The sequence below is a fragment of the Syngnathoides biaculeatus genome, chromosome 11 (genome assembly GCF_019802595.1).
Source record: "Syngnathoides biaculeatus isolate LvHL_M chromosome 11, ASM1980259v1, whole genome shotgun sequence".
NCBI lineage: Eukaryota > Metazoa > Chordata > Actinopteri > Syngnathiformes > Syngnathidae > Syngnathoides > Syngnathoides biaculeatus.
Window position 1 is genome coordinate 11,678,091 of NC_084650.1, and position 16,289 is coordinate 11,694,379.

Here is a 16,289-nt window from a genome sequence, read left to right on the forward strand (position 1 = left end):
TTATTTTGCAGCAAAGAAAGTTCAAAGTTTACTGTCTGAGCACTTTGTCACCAAGCCAATGAATTACTTCCACAAGTGAGAACAAAAGGACGTGGTACGCGTTCGACGGTGCAGTTGACCACGCTGACATTTTCGTACATGGGAGCCAGTCAGGAAATGTATGTTGTATCATTGACAGTCACGCACACACCACTGATACTTCACACTTCTCCACTTTCATCGTCTAACCCAGTGAAAAAAGTGCGAGAGTTACAAGTTAAAATAAATAGAGTCGCAATTAGGTTATAGGTTTTCTTTCCACAAGGTGGTGGAATATTTTTTAAAGTGTGTGCTGAATTTATTTTCTGGTGAAGGGATTTGTGTTTAAATGTGTTTTTTTAATTTGTGAACAGAAATACTTTTGTTTGTCATTTTATTGTTGTTGCCAGTGTTTGAGAAGGACAGGAAGTGACTGGTACGGAGGGACTGCGAGGTACAATTGGTTGTTTGAAGAGAAAGAAAAGTTAAAGTCGGACATTTATCAACATTGTTCGACAAGGACTGTTGACAGTTCAAAGGTGATCGTGTGTCCTTTGAGTGGACTGCTCAAATCACGCTGTAACGTGGTGGAATTAGCCGCTAATACAGAGGCTAATTGGATGCATGACGTTAGCAACAAGCTAACGCCAGCTCGCGAGGCCTGTGTTGGACCACGTGGAAGAAGACGAGGACGCTTGCGACGAGCTAACGCTAGCGAGGCCACCATCGGCTGGCGAGGCCGGCTTTGGGGTACAAGGACAAAGCTCTTCGCAACGGATCGGACCGTGAGGACTTGGGTGAGGCTGGACCATTGGACACGACCCTGGACGTTCGACACGAGACATTGGGGTTTGAATTTCATTTGTTTCAGTCAGTTAAGTCAGATTAGCTTAGGTCTGCATTGTGTACTTGTCATGTTGACTTTGTGTATTTGACTGTTTGTTGTTAACTCATAAGGGGAAATATTATTTCAGAGACCTTTAAGAGGGTATAAGTGCACAAGTAAAGAGTAAAGCTGGACTAGAAGTTTTGAATAACATTAACATTGTGTTCATCAATCGGTTTCTAATTTAGATTGAGGAAAGAACTCAGGTTAGCTACCTCTTGTCAAAGTATTATATACTTGGGAGGCGCTACAAAATCGCATCCAAACTCTTCGTTTCAATGTGCAAATGTCAGTTTATCGAACTCTGCAAACTCTACAGTAAACTACTCGTTTTTTTTCTTTTAAATGTTATTTAGTCTCTAAAGTGGAAAATAGACGACCAACCAGACAAATGTATGTTTTTTCAAACGTACTTGTAATAAAGACAGACAAGGTTAGACGGGTCTACAAGAAAGGAAAATATGGAGGGGATATTTTTTTTCTGAACTGGCAACATGAGGATGAACCTTGCCAACGTGATAGTCGGACTAAACCTTTCCAACTAAAGGATCCTCAAATGAAACCAAACAGACAAGCTGACCTGTCAAGGTCATGACCTGGACTTGCATGGGTTTTCCTCTTCATGCACAACATGACAGCAACAACAACATGAAACTCCGAAGTCCGCAGAAACATTTTGTTTCCCAATTAAAAAAAAAAATAATAAAAATAAAAAATGCAGCCAAAGAGAGGCTTCTTCGCGGAGCAAGATAATGCACTCATAAAACACCGAACAAGAACCAGGTGCCAGGTTGCAGCCTGCCCAGACGATCTCCTGACCGAAACCCTATCGAGCAATCATTTGTAGCGCGGGTCCTGACAAGATCGCTAATGCTACAAGAAAATGCAGGAAGAGGAGTCTGAAACGCCAGTGAGGAAAGGACGTCAAAGTTTTGTAAATGGACAAGACCATCTGCCGACTTAAACCCAATCGAGCATGCATGTTACCTACTGAAGAGGAGGGGGAAGGATGAGTTGGCCACAAGTCAAATGCAACTATTGCAAACAAACGATTTGCAACTAAAAGTTTTATAACAATACTTCTTTAAATCTGTCAGTTCGGAAAAATGTGGTGGTTTGTTACAAAATTATTGATCAGATCCATATATGTTTGTTTTTTTCAGAGAAATTGACACTGTGTCAAGTCATTTAAACGTACTTGTCAACACGTACGGTATAGCTGTAGTTCATACGGATTTTGTGGTGAATCTTGCGTACACCGTATATTACAAATCATACGGATTCTGAACATTTCTGTTTGCTCTTGCCCAGAATGGCTCTCGTCTACTGTATTGTGGGGAAAACCCAAAGCTGGGGAATTCCAAACGTAGCCTGCATCAAAGATTTTTGTCGCAGCAGGCATAATGTCTTGTGCAGCGGCAAATGTTGATTTATATGAGCAAACTACTTTTATTTCCGGTAACTTTCCAGTAAATCTTTGGCCCGGATGGAGCACCGCCCAGCCGGACACCTCACCACGGGAAACATGGAGCCTGCGGCTCTCGGCTACCTGTCACAATCGATCAAATCGTTAACGATACTCTATTGGTGACCCTGACTTATCGAGATATGAGCTATACGGGGATATTACTTGACTGCAAATAAAAGTGAGTGTCATTTTCATGAGCTAACTAATGCAGCCCGATGGAGGGGGAAGAGTGAGGCAACAGGGAGAAGAGATGGCGAGGGTGGACGACTTCAAATACTTGGGGTCAACAATCCAGAGCAATGGTGAGTGTGGTAAGGAAGTGAAGAAACGGGTCCAAGCAGGTTGGAACAGCTGGCGAAAGGTGTCTGGTGTGTTATGTGACAGAAGAGTGTCTGCTAGGATGAAGGGCAAAGTTTACAAAAGAAGTGGTGAAGACGGCTATGATGGACGGACGAGAGACGGTAGCACTGAAGATGCAACAGGAAGCAGAACTGGAGGTGGCAGAAATGAAGATGTTGAGGTTCTCGCTCGGAGTGAGCAGGTTGGATAGGATTAGAAATGAGCTCATTCGAGGGACAGCCAAAGCTGGATGTTTTGGAGACAAGATTCGAGAGAGCAGACTTCGATGGTTTGGACATGTCCGGAGGCGAGAGAGAGAGAGTGAGTATATTGGTAGAAGGATGCTGAGGATGGAGCTCCCGGGCAAAAGAGCGAGAGGAAGACCAAAGAGAAGGTTTATGGATGTGGTGAGGGAAGACATGAGGGCAGTTGGGGTGTTAAGAGAGGAAGATGCAGGAGATAGGCTAAGATGGCAAAAGATATGACACGCTGTGGCGACCCCTAACGGGACAAGCCGAAAGGAAAAGAAGAAGAATTTTATTATTTCTTATTATTAATTTATTGTTATTGTATTATTGTTATTATTATTATTATTTATTTATTTGTTGGCTTGTTGTTTGTTTTTGGCTATTTTGTTTATTTTGTTGTTGTTTTGTTAAAACATTTAGCAGGGATGCTCACGGCTTTGTCTCCTTTACCGTCTTTAGAGAAAGATGCGTCGCTGGCGGCCGACCGGTCGCACGGCGGCACGCTTGTGGTTTTGTCGGCCATCTTGGTCTTAAGTCTGCTGGTCGTCGTCTTTCTGGCACACGTCGTCGTCAAAAACAACGCAGGTACAGTCGATGGGAGATTGTAAAAAAAAAAAAAAAAAATTGCAACCAGTTAGGGTAATTGAATAATTTCTCGAATGCTAATTTGCTAACATGCTAGCAGACTCGTTGAGAATCCCTGGGGCATGGAAGCTGCTAATGCCACGCCCCTTTTTTCACACCACAGTCTCATTCATTATTTTTTTCTTTTTTTTTCAGCGGAAAGTAAGAACTCGGGTGACTTTCAGGGACAGCCAACATTAAACGTACGTTTTCCTTGATTAAATTACATTGGCTTTATTGTTTTGAGTCATTAATTTTCCATCTTCTTACCCGCAGAGAAAAGAAGATTCCTGTCTTAACTCTGCTGTGATCTTCACCGCGGTTGAAAGCAAAATGGCGGATGCGGCAGAGGGACCGCGGGTTCGCTAACGACAGCTAGCTTGCTGGCAGGCTAAATGCGAGTTAGCAACAGTCACGTCTCAATTCTTATTTTGCAGCAAAGAAAAACAAGTGTCCTACATTTATGACTTAGAGTAGAGATGTTTTTCACAGAATGCCTCCGTGGAAAAAAATAATAATGTAACTTGAATAAAAGGATTTTTTATGACAGTTTATCATGACTAAAATAGTTTTTCATCACCACATAACAAAACCGCAACGCAGGAAACTGAAAGCTGGCTTGTCGGCAGGCTAAATGCGAGCTAACAACAGTCACGTCTTCTTATTTTGCAGCAAAGAAAGTTCAAAGTTTACTGTCTGAGCACTTTGTCACCAAGCCAATGAATTACTTCCACAAGTGAGAACAAAAGGACGTGGTACGCGTTCGACGGTGCAGTTGACCACGCTGACATTTTCGTACATGGGGGCCAGTCAGGAAATGTATGTCGTATCATTGACAGTCACGCACACACCACTGATACTTCACACTTCTCCACTTTCATCGTCTAACCCAGTGAAAAAAGTGCGAGAGTTACAAGTTAAAATAAATAGAGTCGCAATTAGGTTATAGGTTTTCTTTCCACAAGGTGGTGGAATATTTTTAAAGTGTGTGCTGAATTTATTTTCTGGTGAAGGGATTTGTGTTTAAATGTGTTTTTTTAATTTGTGAACAGAAATACTTTTGTTTGTCATTTTATTGTTGTTGCCAGTGTTTGAGAAGGACAGGAAGTGACTGGTACGGAGGGACTGCGAGGTACAATTGGTTGTTTGAAGAGAAAGAAAAGTTAAAGTCGGACATTTATCAACATTGTTCGACAAGGACTGTTGACAGTTCAAAGGTGATCGTGTGTCCTTTGAGTGGACTGCTCAAATCACGCTGTAACGTGGTGGAATTAGCCGCTAATACAGAGGCTAATTGGATGCAACGGGACAAGCCGAAAGGAAAAGAAGAAGATCATGAGCTAACTGTATAAACAAAGACATTTTTTTAAATCATTCATGAAAAGTAAAAATGAGATGATACGATGACAATGCTGATGTAAATCTCCTGTACATGTTTTGGATTTTGCCAAAACACTCAAAAACTACAAAACTATGGTCTCGTGTACAGTAGAGAAACTATAATCTGGCAATACAAGAAATCAAACTCCAAAGCGGTACAAATGTTGGATGGGTGAGCAGTCAAATCAAGTTCATTTGTGTCAGGTCAAGTTTAATCCCACCTCGGTGGCCTTCAGAGGCCCGCATTTTAGTGGTCAGCATGTGCATGAACTTCAGTTGGACTCAAAAAGCTGCACAGTGAAGAAAATACTTTTCTATGTGATGCGTACGTTCATTCAGAAGAACATGAAGCCACCACCCTGGAAAGTCTTTCCACTGGGTCGGGCCGACACAGGAAACGGCCAATCAGAAACCCGCGAAGTTGGCCCCTCCCCTTCGGTCTGCTTCGATTCAAGTCGATGAGCGTGCGACGCTGTCTTGATGGACTGCCGCTCACTTGCTGAAACGGCGACGAAATGCCGACGGGGCTTCATCTGCTGCTCCTGCTGATCCCGTTCGGAGGCAAGTCCACGATCAGGGACGATTGGGTCACGCGTTTTTGGCCATCGCTCTTGCTGACATCTCTTGTTTGCCTTTCATTCTGCTCAGGATGCGCAGGCGGTCCCAGCTTTACCACAAAGATTGTCGCAGTTGGACAAAACGTCTCCATGGAATGTCCCCGGGACAAATCCCAAATTCAGGGTCATCTTTCTTGGATGCGACTCGTTTCTGGAAACTTTCCTGAATTCTTAGCTAATATGCCGATCTATGATGTGAATGAATCTAAACTTTGGTCATCGAACAGCAAATCTCGCATCACAGCCAAACAAGAACCAGGAATGTTTGTCCTGGAAATTCGTCACGTGCAGAAAAGTGACATGGCCGTCTACTACTGTGTCAGTTGGAATTGGGTGCAGAAAATGACATTTGTGAATGGAATATTTCTGCAGGTCAAAGGTAAATATGGCAATATATAATTTGGCTTTTCGAGAACAGTGAAAGTTTTGTATGGTGTTGTGGTTCGCACGCCTTACTTTGGTGGGGGCAGCATGGGATTGATTCCCGCTCAGTGACGGTATCGATTCTTGCCCTCTGACTGATTGCCAACCAGCTCAGGGTGTAGTTGGCTCCAGCACTCCCACAACCCTTGTAAGGATAAGTGGCTAAGAAAATGGATGGATCAAAGATTTGTCACACATGGTATGTTTGTCTTCACTGACACTTAATCTGTGTACTTGTCCAATGTGTTCCTGAATCTTTTCCTGTCCCAAGGCGCATATTTTACATTTGGAAAAATAATTCAAAGCTCATCACCAAACAAGAATGTAAGAAACACTATAAACGTATTTACTGTACATACTGTATGTATCTACCCTGACACCGGGTTTAATATGTTCAGTGACCAAATACCAAAAAAATCACTTTTCTCAAACGAAATGAATTCAAATTCTACAAAGTCAATTTCCCAGCGTACTGAAAGACTTCAAAAAGAATTTGCATTTCAGATTCCCCAGAAGCAGAACCGTCTGTCTTCCCAGACTTGCGGTCTGATACGGGCCCGGCAGGATCACCCGTGACCTTCCGGTGCTCGGTCTTCTCGCGCCCTCACAATAAAACGTGTACGGATGGACACGACGTTTTCTGGTTCCGAGCCGCAACAGATGTCGCGCATCCCAGCTTCGTTTACGCTCGTGAAGATTGCGGAGAGGTCGAAAGTGGCTCGGTGCAGAAATGCGTTCACGGTTTCTCGAAGGACGTCGGCTCCTCCGAGGCCGGAACGTACTCCTGTGCCGTGGCCGCGTGTGGCCAGATTTTTGTGACAACTGCAAAGACAATTATCAAAGAAGGTACAGCTTTCATTTTCAATATTACAAAGTGTGGGTTACAACATTCGAATTGGTGTAAATCTTCATTTATTTTCTTAATCACGATCCAGATTCCAGCAAGTGTTCTTTACATGGGTTTGTCATCATCATCATGAGTGTCGCTTTGGTCATTAGCTTCATCGTGTCAGGCTTCCTCATATTCAAGATCAAGACAAAAATATGTTTTTGCTTCCAAGGTAAGCGAGAGTGCACACAATTCATCAGAATTAGTTCTTGATGTGAGGGTTGTAAATACCGTTTGGGTCCAAAGACCCGTCACTTCGAGAGAATTCAAAGACTCATTCAACACAACTACTCTCATCATCAGACCATGTATCCTCACTGCATGAAACATTTGTAACGTTAAAAATAGAAGAATATTTTTGAAGGAAGTAGGAAAAGTTGCAGTTTGGCTTGTTCGACTTTTGATTTTGACGTCCTTTCATAATGTCTTTTGTTCTTCAAAAGATTTTATACATGCAGGGATGACATTTTTGTCTGCTGATGCATTACATCACATGGTTGCAATTTTGTTTTGTTTTGAGGAAGTCACTGTTGTTCAAGTGACTGAAGACACTTTTGAATCCCCGAATGTTTTGGTGCCAGTTTAAGAGTTAAGCAATCAAATGTGACAAATTTTGGTTACTATAAATGTTGGATTAAGTGCATCAAAATTGTCAGATTTCAATTAAGGAATATTATATGATAAATTTGTTGTTGACCAGTGTGAGTGCTTCAAATAGGTGCCAACATCAGGCAGGAGACTGCAATTATTTTTTTTTTTTTTTTTTTTTTTTTTCAATTTAGACAATGCTATGTCGTTAATTCGAGTTATTTTGCCAGCTCCAAAGCGCTGGCCCGTGTACCCCATTCTGACAAACGTTTCTTGACCCATCTTCTTTCTTCCATCTCCAGCTCGTCCGCAAACCTCTGACGAAACGGTCAGTGGTGTTCAGCAGGTTGGTTGAAAAAGTTTGCTCCCTTCTCAAGTACTTCTGGTGAGACACGTGACTTTGTTTTCTCAGAGGAGGGACGAGGACGCTTTGGTTTATTCTGTGCCGACCGTCGTCAGGAAAAGTGGCAAAGTGAGGCAGACAAATGAGGAATTTAGCACTTACACCGATGTCCGTCTTCATGAGTCCTGACACGGTGGTATTAATCCGATGCTCATTTTCAAGGCCTTAGAGACCTTTGGTTTATTCTTTTTTCAATGTAGGCCTTCACAGTATAATGAACTATATTTTGAACTAATCACTGTACAAAGGTCTGATGTCTCTCAGTCAATCTGAAAAGAATGATTTGTTGACTTAGATCCAATTAAAAAAAAAAAAAAACTACATTCTACGAGTTGCCTGGTTGTAAAAGTGGTAATGATGAATTATTTCTGAAAAGTTACTCAAGTTAAGTGCTTTCATGATCACGACGGCCCAGCGTGGCGCTAGTCCCGACCGACAAGCCTTCTGTGGTTGTCGAAGAGACTTCTGGAGACTCTGAACGCAAATAAATGCCGCTTGCCCACAGCCACCACTGGCTAATTCAAACTTAAAGATGAGATCGTAGTTCGACTTGCGGATGCAGCACTTGACTGCCAAACTGATGACTGGAAAGAGCAACAGCATGATTTATGTGAGAATGCAGTCAGACCCCACAGTGACATTTTTGTAACGACATCTGATCAGGAAATGCGTGTTGCAATCACACACGAACTACATACTGAACAGGTGACAATTGTTACCCCCCCCCTCCCCCTTCCTCACTGATACCTTATATTTAATGTTTTGTCTATTATTGCAAACCTTAAAGTTTATTAACAATAAACCAATGTCATGGCCTAGGTTCTTGCATAGCTTCTTTTTCTCCTTCAATAATACATATATATATATATATATATATATATATACATACACAATATACATATGTATATTTACTACTGAAAATGAGCCTGAGGGGTCTGGAGTTCATGGTCTTGATGCAATTATTGCAAGAAAGGATTTTGGCGGGTGTGGACTACATGTCAAGTTTTCCCCACTTGAAACTATTTGAAGTCTGTCAATTCCAATAGTTTTGCTCAACTCGAATTGTCATGCCCTTTTTAAAACAATGCAATTGTTGCATATCTGATCCAAATGGAAAAAAAAGTAAAAAAATATTCAATGAAACTGTTTCATATTCATCTTTCAGAAGTCAGACCAAAAAAATTGTCAGATGAAAATGAAGGAATTCTCCTAATTGTTCCAAAAACATTGCTCTTTTTAATGCAAGCATGCTAAAGCTAAAACGTGATATTAAAAAGTCCAAAAGACGGAGGGAAAAAAAGTTGATTATCTTGATTGAAGTAAAAACAGATTTGAAAAACACTTTTGCGAGGCAATGATAAGTAGTATGGAATGTTCGTTCATATTTATTGCACAGTGCTCCTACAACTTTGCTCAGGCTTGTGTGTTAACTGTATCAATAGCATCTTAAGACTTTTAAAAATAAAAATGCGATACTACAATAATAGTTTGAATTTTAATCCCAAATATGTTTTAGATTTTGTCACCACACTTCAGACAAAACTTTGCTCTTTTTGTATGTCCAGTATAGCCACGGTATATCCAAACTGTAATATAGTGTTCAAAGGAATACACAATGATAAAAAACCACCCAAGTCCAGTCTAGTGCATAGACTTCACGATTTATCAGTGAAGTGGTGTTTCATTTAGCAGAGAATTTTTGCATAGTCAACAGATGTTATTTGTATTGTATGTTGTACATCAAAAGAACTCACTGTGAGAACATGAAGCCAACACACTGGAAAGTTTTGGAGGTTGTCTTTCCACTCTGTTGGGCCGACACAGGAAACGGCCAATCAGAAACCCGCGAAGTTGGCCCCTCCCCTTCGGTCTGCTTCGATTCAAGTCGATGGGCGTCTGATGCTGTCCGGACAGACTGCCGCTCACTTGCTGAAACGGAGACAAAATGCCAACGGCGCTTGAGCTGCTGCTCCTGCTGATCCCGTTCGGAGGCAAGTCCACGATCAGGGACGATTGGGTCACCCGCGTTTTTGGCCATCGCTCTTGCTGACATCTCTTGTTTGTCTTTCATTCTGCTCAGGATGCACAGGCGGTCCCACCTTTACCACAGAGACCGTTGACATTGGACAAAACGTCTCTCTGGAATGTCCTCGGCACAAATCCCAAATTCACAGTCATCTTTCTTGGATGCGACTGGTTTCCGGAACCTTTCCTGAATTCTTGCAATTATCCAGGAATTCAAAAGAGTACAATTTTATTGTTGTGAAATTAAGCCTGTTATTAAAACCTCAAAGCTTTAAATTTATCCATCCATCCATCCATATTCTACCGCTTTTCAGGGTCGGGTCGTGGGGGATGTAGCTTCAGCAGGGATACCCAGACTTCCCTTTCCCCAGCCACTTCTTCCAGCTCTTCCGGAGGGATCCCGAGGCGTTCCCAAGCTAGCCGAGAGACACGGTCTCTCCAGCGTGTCCTGGGTCGACCCCGGGGTCTCTTTCTGGTGGGACGTGTCCGGAACACCTCACCAGGGAGGCGTACGGGAGGCATCCGGGTCAGATGCCCCAGCCACCTCATTTGGCTCCTCTCGATGCGGAGGAGCAGCGGCTCGACACTGAGCCCCTCATGGATGACCGAGCTTCTCACCCTGTCTCTAAGGGAGAGCCCGGACACCCTGCGGAGGAAACTCGTATCAGCCGCTTATATCCAGGATCTTGTTCTCTCGGTCACGACCCACAGCTCAGGAACGTAGATCGACTGGTAAATTGAGAGCTTCGCCTCTTGACTTAGCTAACTCTTTACCACAACTTTGGACGGATACAAAGTCCGCATCACTGCAGACGCTGCACCGATCCGTCTGTCGATCCCCCGCTCCATTCTTCCCTCACTCGTGAACAAGTCCCCAAGATACTTGAACTCCTCCAGTTTGGGCAGGATCTCATCTCCGACCAAGAGAGGGCACTCCACGTTTTTCCGACTGAGGACCATGGTCTCAGATTTAGAGGTCCTGATTCTCATTCCAACCGCTTCACACTCGGGTGCAAACCGCTCCAGTGAGAGGTGGAGCTTCAAGCTTTAAATTGTCCCACTCTAATGTCAGGAGAAGTCATTCTTTCGTTATATTTTTCATTGGCAAACCACTTTTGAAAAGAATAAGCCAGCACTGGCGTCTCAAAGGTTGTGGCTTGACAGACGCTAATTTGTCCGGACGAAACAGCCAGTGGCACGCAGCAGGTCAGCAGAAAAGTTTACGCACAACTTGGCTCCGTTCTCGCTTTGTTCCGATGACACACATGAATTTGTTTTTGTCGGGAAGGATACGAGAACAATTTGCTGTATGCGGTGCCGAACATCCTCACCAGGAAACGTGGCAAAGCCGGTCAGACCAATTTGACACATCACGAGGAACTTGGCACGTACGGCGAGGTGTGCCTTCCCAAATGAATCCTCAAGATGCCAAACCGATACAATGCTGTTTTCTTTGAGCATCCCAGCCGAGTGTGTCGACACCTTTGATTCAATCTGATTTCAAAGTAGTTGGACTCGACAATTCAGTCATCCCAAAATTACTTTGGGGTAAGGATAGGAATTCTATATCATAACAGGTAGTCGGATGGAGATGAAGAGGTGAGAGATGAGAGGAAAAACTTGAACGTTTTGTCCATATAGAACTGGGCTTGCCTGCATATTGCTTGTAACACAGTGAAAGCTTTGGCACGTGCTTTGGCCTTTTGTAAAAACTGTGACAAATGTACTTCTCCTATTGTGTTCCTCTTCAACATATTGTCGCTTATCTCTACAAACAATAAAAAACGTGAAGTCTCAGAATAAAAGTATATCGTGATATCTTTTCAACAACGGTGGTTCTGCCCACCCGACTCGGATGGAAGTCAAAGTGAAACTGCAGTGTTCGGTGAACAAAATCCTTGGACAGGAAGCAGAAATCAACTGAGGTCAACCACAACAAGGCTTCAACTTTCCATGCAACGTTCTTCTCAGCCGGCGCGAAGTCTTTGTGGTTGGCAGTGAACAAGTGCGTATGCGTGCGTGTGTTTGTACGCACCATCGTTGCTTTGTAGACCTGAAATGTGTTTATGCCTGTGCGTTAAAAAAGGTGTACTGAAAGCTCTGAATTGTTCTTACTGTAGGAGTGCAATTGAGTAAGAGCGCATTGTTGAGCTCTGTGATCGGCTGGAAACCAGTCCAGGGTGTGTGTACCGTCAATGGTCAGCGACGAGATGTGCCAAAGAAAATGGAAAGACGGACTTTTACGTATTCCTTTGCATGATGGACAAAGCTAATGTGTTGACGTTGTGACCAACTGAATCGCTGTAATTTCCCATCTATAATATGCAGCTAAATTTTACTTCTACCTGTGTATAATAGGCTCCTCAGAATTGCTTGTTGTCACGCGCAAGGGACGAGGGGTTGGACCCAAATGCAGGACTCCGAGGCAGTGACATGGTGCCGAGGGTGGTTTTATTCCAGGCAGGGCTAAGCAGTCCAAAAAAAGGCAAAAAGCCCAAAAACCCCTGGCAAAAGGGAGGGTCCAGAAACCTGAAAATGAGGTCGGATAACTACGAGGCAAAAACAACACTTGACGATACGTACTTGGCTAAGGATCCACAGGGACGCTGGGCAAATACATTAACTCACGCAGACTAATTCAGTCTCAAACAACAAACTAGCAACTGACAAGACAACACACGAGGCTTACTGTGTATGGATGACCTAATTAGCAATAATAAGCCGGAGGTGAGGAGCTGCTGCCGGAGACGGTGGCCTGGCCACGCCCCTGACACTTGGAGTCGTGCTCAAAAACTGAAGTATTATCTACATGGTAGTTTGTATTTTACGAGATTTTTCACAGAAATGTTAAAGTTCTCTGGAGTACAAGAAGCCAGAAATCCTTGCCTTTGCACACGCTCCAAACAAAAAATATTTGAAACTGCTAACCTCGCTGTGCGCGCGTGCTCTGACAACGTTGATACTTCCGTCAATGAAAGCAGTTACTTCGTATACATTATTAGGCATTAAAATTTCACGCACGCACAAGGAATATTACAAATTGACCATTGAACATATCCGCTCTCAGATAAACTAAGACGGTAAATATCCGATGCCGTTTTAGGTCAAAGGCCCCTTGCTACCAGCATTCCGCTGAGAGAAATCACAAGTACAGTTCATTAAACTGATTTCCACCATCTCAAGGCGTACTACTAATTTGGTACTTGTCGCTGAAGCCTGTTGAGAGGTCGTAAAACTAAAAATTGTGGGAAAAGCCGCTGAAATTCCTCAAATGTTTTCATTCAACAACAACTGAAATGAATTTAAGACTCACCAATGAGTTTAAGCAATGCTCAGAAAAATATGGGTCACTAGTTTGCTCAGGGAAAAAAAACAAAAAAACTCAGCGGAAGTCAATTTTCGACATTTCAACAGCACTGTGACGGTTTGCAGCCCTCAGACGTTCTCGTGAAAGACGACAAGAAGGACGCGCTGTCACGATGACGGTCGGGCTGGGTGCTCTCCTGCTACTCGCCCCGTTGCGTGAGTGCCGCGTCGCCCGTTTGTTTGTGTTCTCCGCATTTTTTTAACAAACGATTTTCCGTTCCATTTTCCTCAGTTCCGATTCGAGCGTTGCAACCGGTGTCCCTGGTCACGGTGGAAGTTGGCGTTAACGTGACGTTTGTGTGCCCACGTTCCGAAAACATGGGAGACATATTTTACTGGTACAAGATGAAGATCGGATATACGATCCAAACAATCGTGGAGGGCTACTTCGGGCAACTGTCCCTTCGAGGTCTCTTCAAGGATGGCAGATTCTCAACCGCGCGTGTGAGTGACGCTTACATTTTAAACATCACAAACGTGAACAAAGAAGACGAAGCGACGTACACCTGCCAAGCTGGGACGTCGTACAACATGAGGTTTATTGACAGCACGCATTTGCTTGTGAAAGGTAAGATCTTCCTGGTCAAAAACATCCTTCACTTGTTTTCGTAGACTATGATGGCGGACGTACCTCCAGGTGACTAAAGACTGCGCGCTCTCCAATTGCGCCGCGACTGAAATCCCGACATCACATGACATTTGGCCTGGACGGTGCGAAAACTGGACAAATGGCTTGAAGGATCGGCCGCCATAGATTGAACGCGCGAAGCGTCGGTTAAAAAGAAGTCATGGGAGTTAGATTACCTCGGGGGGGGGGGGGTGAAAGAATGCCGTCTGGAATTCGAATTATAACAGCTATAAATTGATTCAAAAGTTAACTGTGGTGGAAATGCGGACCTTTGACATGATCATTGACGGATTCGTTGACAGTTCTACTGCTGCATCAACTTTTGACAGTGCAATGGAAAGCGCCATGAGCTTTTCTCAACTATTTTGGGGAGCTAGAAGTCAGTACCCCTAAAAGGAATCCTAGCACAGCGAAAATTTGATATCCAAACCAAGGAGCTAGAAAAGTGCAGAAGACCCTAGCACTCCGAACCCGTTGATTCTAGAAACGTCTCTGGATAACCCGCACTTGGCTATTCACTCCAATTCATTTCGGAAAGCATTGTTAGGTTCCAAGTGCTCATTCCACTCCGCTACCAGGCAGTCTTGCCATCTTCTCGGCACATTTATGACATCCGCTTGATTGATCCTCTTCACCAAAGGGTTCAGTTGGAGGGGAAGCGCATCATCCTTTTGAGTCCTGGCCCCCAGAAGTACCCTCGCACCTACTAAAGCTCCATCGTCTCCCGCAGATCCCACACAAAAGACCTTCTACGTGAAGCAAATACCGCAAGCAAAGTCCGTCGACGCCGGGCAATCGGTGACCTTCCAGTGTTCGATTTTCTCAAAGAGCCACAGGAACGTCAGCCTCTGTCCAGAGAAAAGCACCGTGTACTGGTTCAAATCCGGGTCGGGAGACTCCTACCCGCACATGATTTACACGGACAGAGATGAAGAAAAGCTCCAAGGGAGTTGTGTCTACCATCTGTCCAAACTCATGCGGGACTCTTCCGATACCGGGATGTACTACTGCGCCGTGGCGACATGCGGAGAGATCCTGTTTGGCCAAGGAACCAATGTGGAGACACGTATGTTTTCTAGATTCTGCATTTGCAATCTCGCACTTGAAATTATTTCATGGCCACACTTGTACCTCCAAGCGTGTTTATCAAGCTCACAGTAATCACTGTTGGCTCGTGATCTCGATCCGGAACGCTAATGACAAGTTGATGAAAAAGTTTGCTTGTTTTCTGATGATTATCTTGATGACAAAAATAACATTCATTTATTTATAAAGTGTACATTCACCAATAGGCAAAGAACACCTGACATTGATGGAAAAAAAAAAAGTTCAAAAAAAAAAAAAAACGATTCTAAGGTCATGTTGCTCTCACTCCTCTCAGAATGAGTTCTTGTTACTTCCGATTGTGGTCTGATTATCTGCCGTCATCTCGCGGTCTTAAATTTAACTCTAGCTGAAACAAAACTGTGCCCTTTGCACTACGTGTACCCATTTTTTTTTAATCGTAAATAATAATCTGGTTTAATGTGTTCTCGTGCTCCAGGACAAGACCTGGAACCAGTTGGCATCCTCCTTGCGGCTCTGCTCGCCTCCGCCGTGGTTGTGGTTGCTGTTGTCATGGTCTAAGTTCTTTGCATTTATACTTCGTATTCATCTTATTTTATATTGCAGTAAACGCTTGAAAATTGTAACAATAAATTCATCACATGACCTCAACTGTCCTCATTTACCTCACGTTGGTTTTACAGCAGTGAAACGGGACGCAACTCGCTTGACAATAATACTTTCACGGAAAGCCCATGCGGGCGCTCGGCAACGTTGTCAAAACTATTCATCGTTATCATCACATTGGACCAGCCGCGCAATAGTTTTGCGTCGCAGGCCGATAGTTTTTGCGGACCCAAAAGTGGGACTTGACTTGGGAAACGTGACTAGGCAGGCGCAGAGCGAAAGAAAACGAGCAAACTGTCGAGACGAGACGCACGGAAGCCATCGGTGGGCACGAAGAACCAGGCCGACGAGAACAGTCGCAAACCGAGATCGAACGAATACGCGTGACGTGAAAAAAAAGGAGGCACAGGGGAAAATGGGAATAAACGTCAAACTCAGATCAATCGAATCAAACCATAGCCGACAATAAATGACATTAGACTCCAGTCAATATTTGGGGGCATTATTGGAATAATATTTTCTGATTGGCACGCTTCTCCAGTGTTAAAGGTAGTCCCCTGCTAAAAAATTTCCATAGAAATTCTATAGAAACTGATAGAATTCTATAGAATTTGTACAGGCAACTATAGACTATAGTTTTATTAAACGTTGTGTAACTGCTCTTTAGTAACATCATCATTCTTTAGAAAATGTCTTATAGAAAATTTTTAGCAGGG

The 16,289-nt window shown here is 43.6% G+C and overlaps 2 protein-coding genes across 6 annotated transcripts; both read left to right on the plus strand.

Annotated features, from left to right (window-relative positions):
• Positions 1-345: 345 nt before the first annotated feature.
• On the plus strand, positions 346-8,689 carry LOC133508713 (uncharacterized). Of its 5 annotated transcripts, none has more exons than XM_061835045.1 (5): positions 346-867; positions 6,508-6,849; positions 6,939-7,064; positions 7,783-7,826; positions 7,893-8,689. In XM_061835045.1, the coding sequence occupies exons 1-5, from the start codon at positions 639-641 to the stop codon at positions 8,010-8,012; spliced, it is 861 nt and encodes a 286-aa protein (XP_061691029.1). In that variant the 5' UTR covers positions 346-638; the 3' UTR covers positions 8,013-8,689. The 5 variants fall into 5 exon arrangements, 3 of the variants coding, with proteins under 3 accessions (XP_061691029.1, XP_061691027.1, XP_061691028.1); XM_061835043.1 differs by lacking the exon at positions 346-867 and adding an exon at positions 5,624-5,959; XM_061835044.1 differs by lacking the exon at positions 346-867 and adding an exon at positions 5,624-5,959 and having other exon boundaries at positions 7,783-7,808.
• A 4,644-nt stretch (positions 8,690-13,333) lies between these two features.
• Positions 13,334-15,602, plus strand: LOC133508673 (uncharacterized). Its single transcript, XM_061834959.1, has 4 exons — positions 13,334-13,430; positions 13,507-13,842; positions 14,633-14,968; positions 15,446-15,602. The coding sequence occupies exons 1-4, from the start codon at positions 13,388-13,390 to the stop codon at positions 15,526-15,528; spliced, it is 798 nt and encodes a 265-aa protein (XP_061690943.1). The 5' UTR covers positions 13,334-13,387; the 3' UTR covers positions 15,529-15,602.
• Positions 15,603-16,289: the final 687 nt, after the last annotated feature.

What these genes read in the sequence shown, in the direction of transcription:
- LOC133508713 (XM_061835043.1), top strand. Translation starts at nt 5,671, where the DNA reads ATGGAATGTCCCCGGGACAAATCCCAAATTCAGGGTCATCTTTCTTGG. An exon ending in AATATTTCTGCAGGTCAAAG is followed by an intron (nt 5,960 to 6,507) that starts GTAAATATGGCA and finishes TTTGCATTTCAG; the next exon opens with ATTCCCCAGAAGCAGAACCG. An exon ending in CGGTCAGTGGTGTTCAGCAG is followed by an intron (nt 7,827 to 7,892) that starts GTTGGTTGAAAA and finishes TTGTTTTCTCAG; the next exon opens with AGGAGGGACGAGGACGCTTT.
- LOC133508673 (XM_061834959.1), top strand. Translation starts at nt 13,388, where the DNA reads ATGACGGTCGGGCTGGGTGCTCTCCTGCTACTCGCCCCGTTGC. An exon ending in CCTGCTACTCGCCCCGTTGC is followed by an intron (nt 13,431 to 13,506) that starts GTGAGTGCCGCG and finishes CATTTTCCTCAG; the next exon opens with TTCCGATTCGAGCGTTGCAA. An exon ending in CACGCATTTGCTTGTGAAAG is followed by an intron (nt 13,843 to 14,632) that starts GTAAGATCTTCC and finishes CGTCTCCCGCAG; the next exon opens with ATCCCACACAAAAGACCTTC.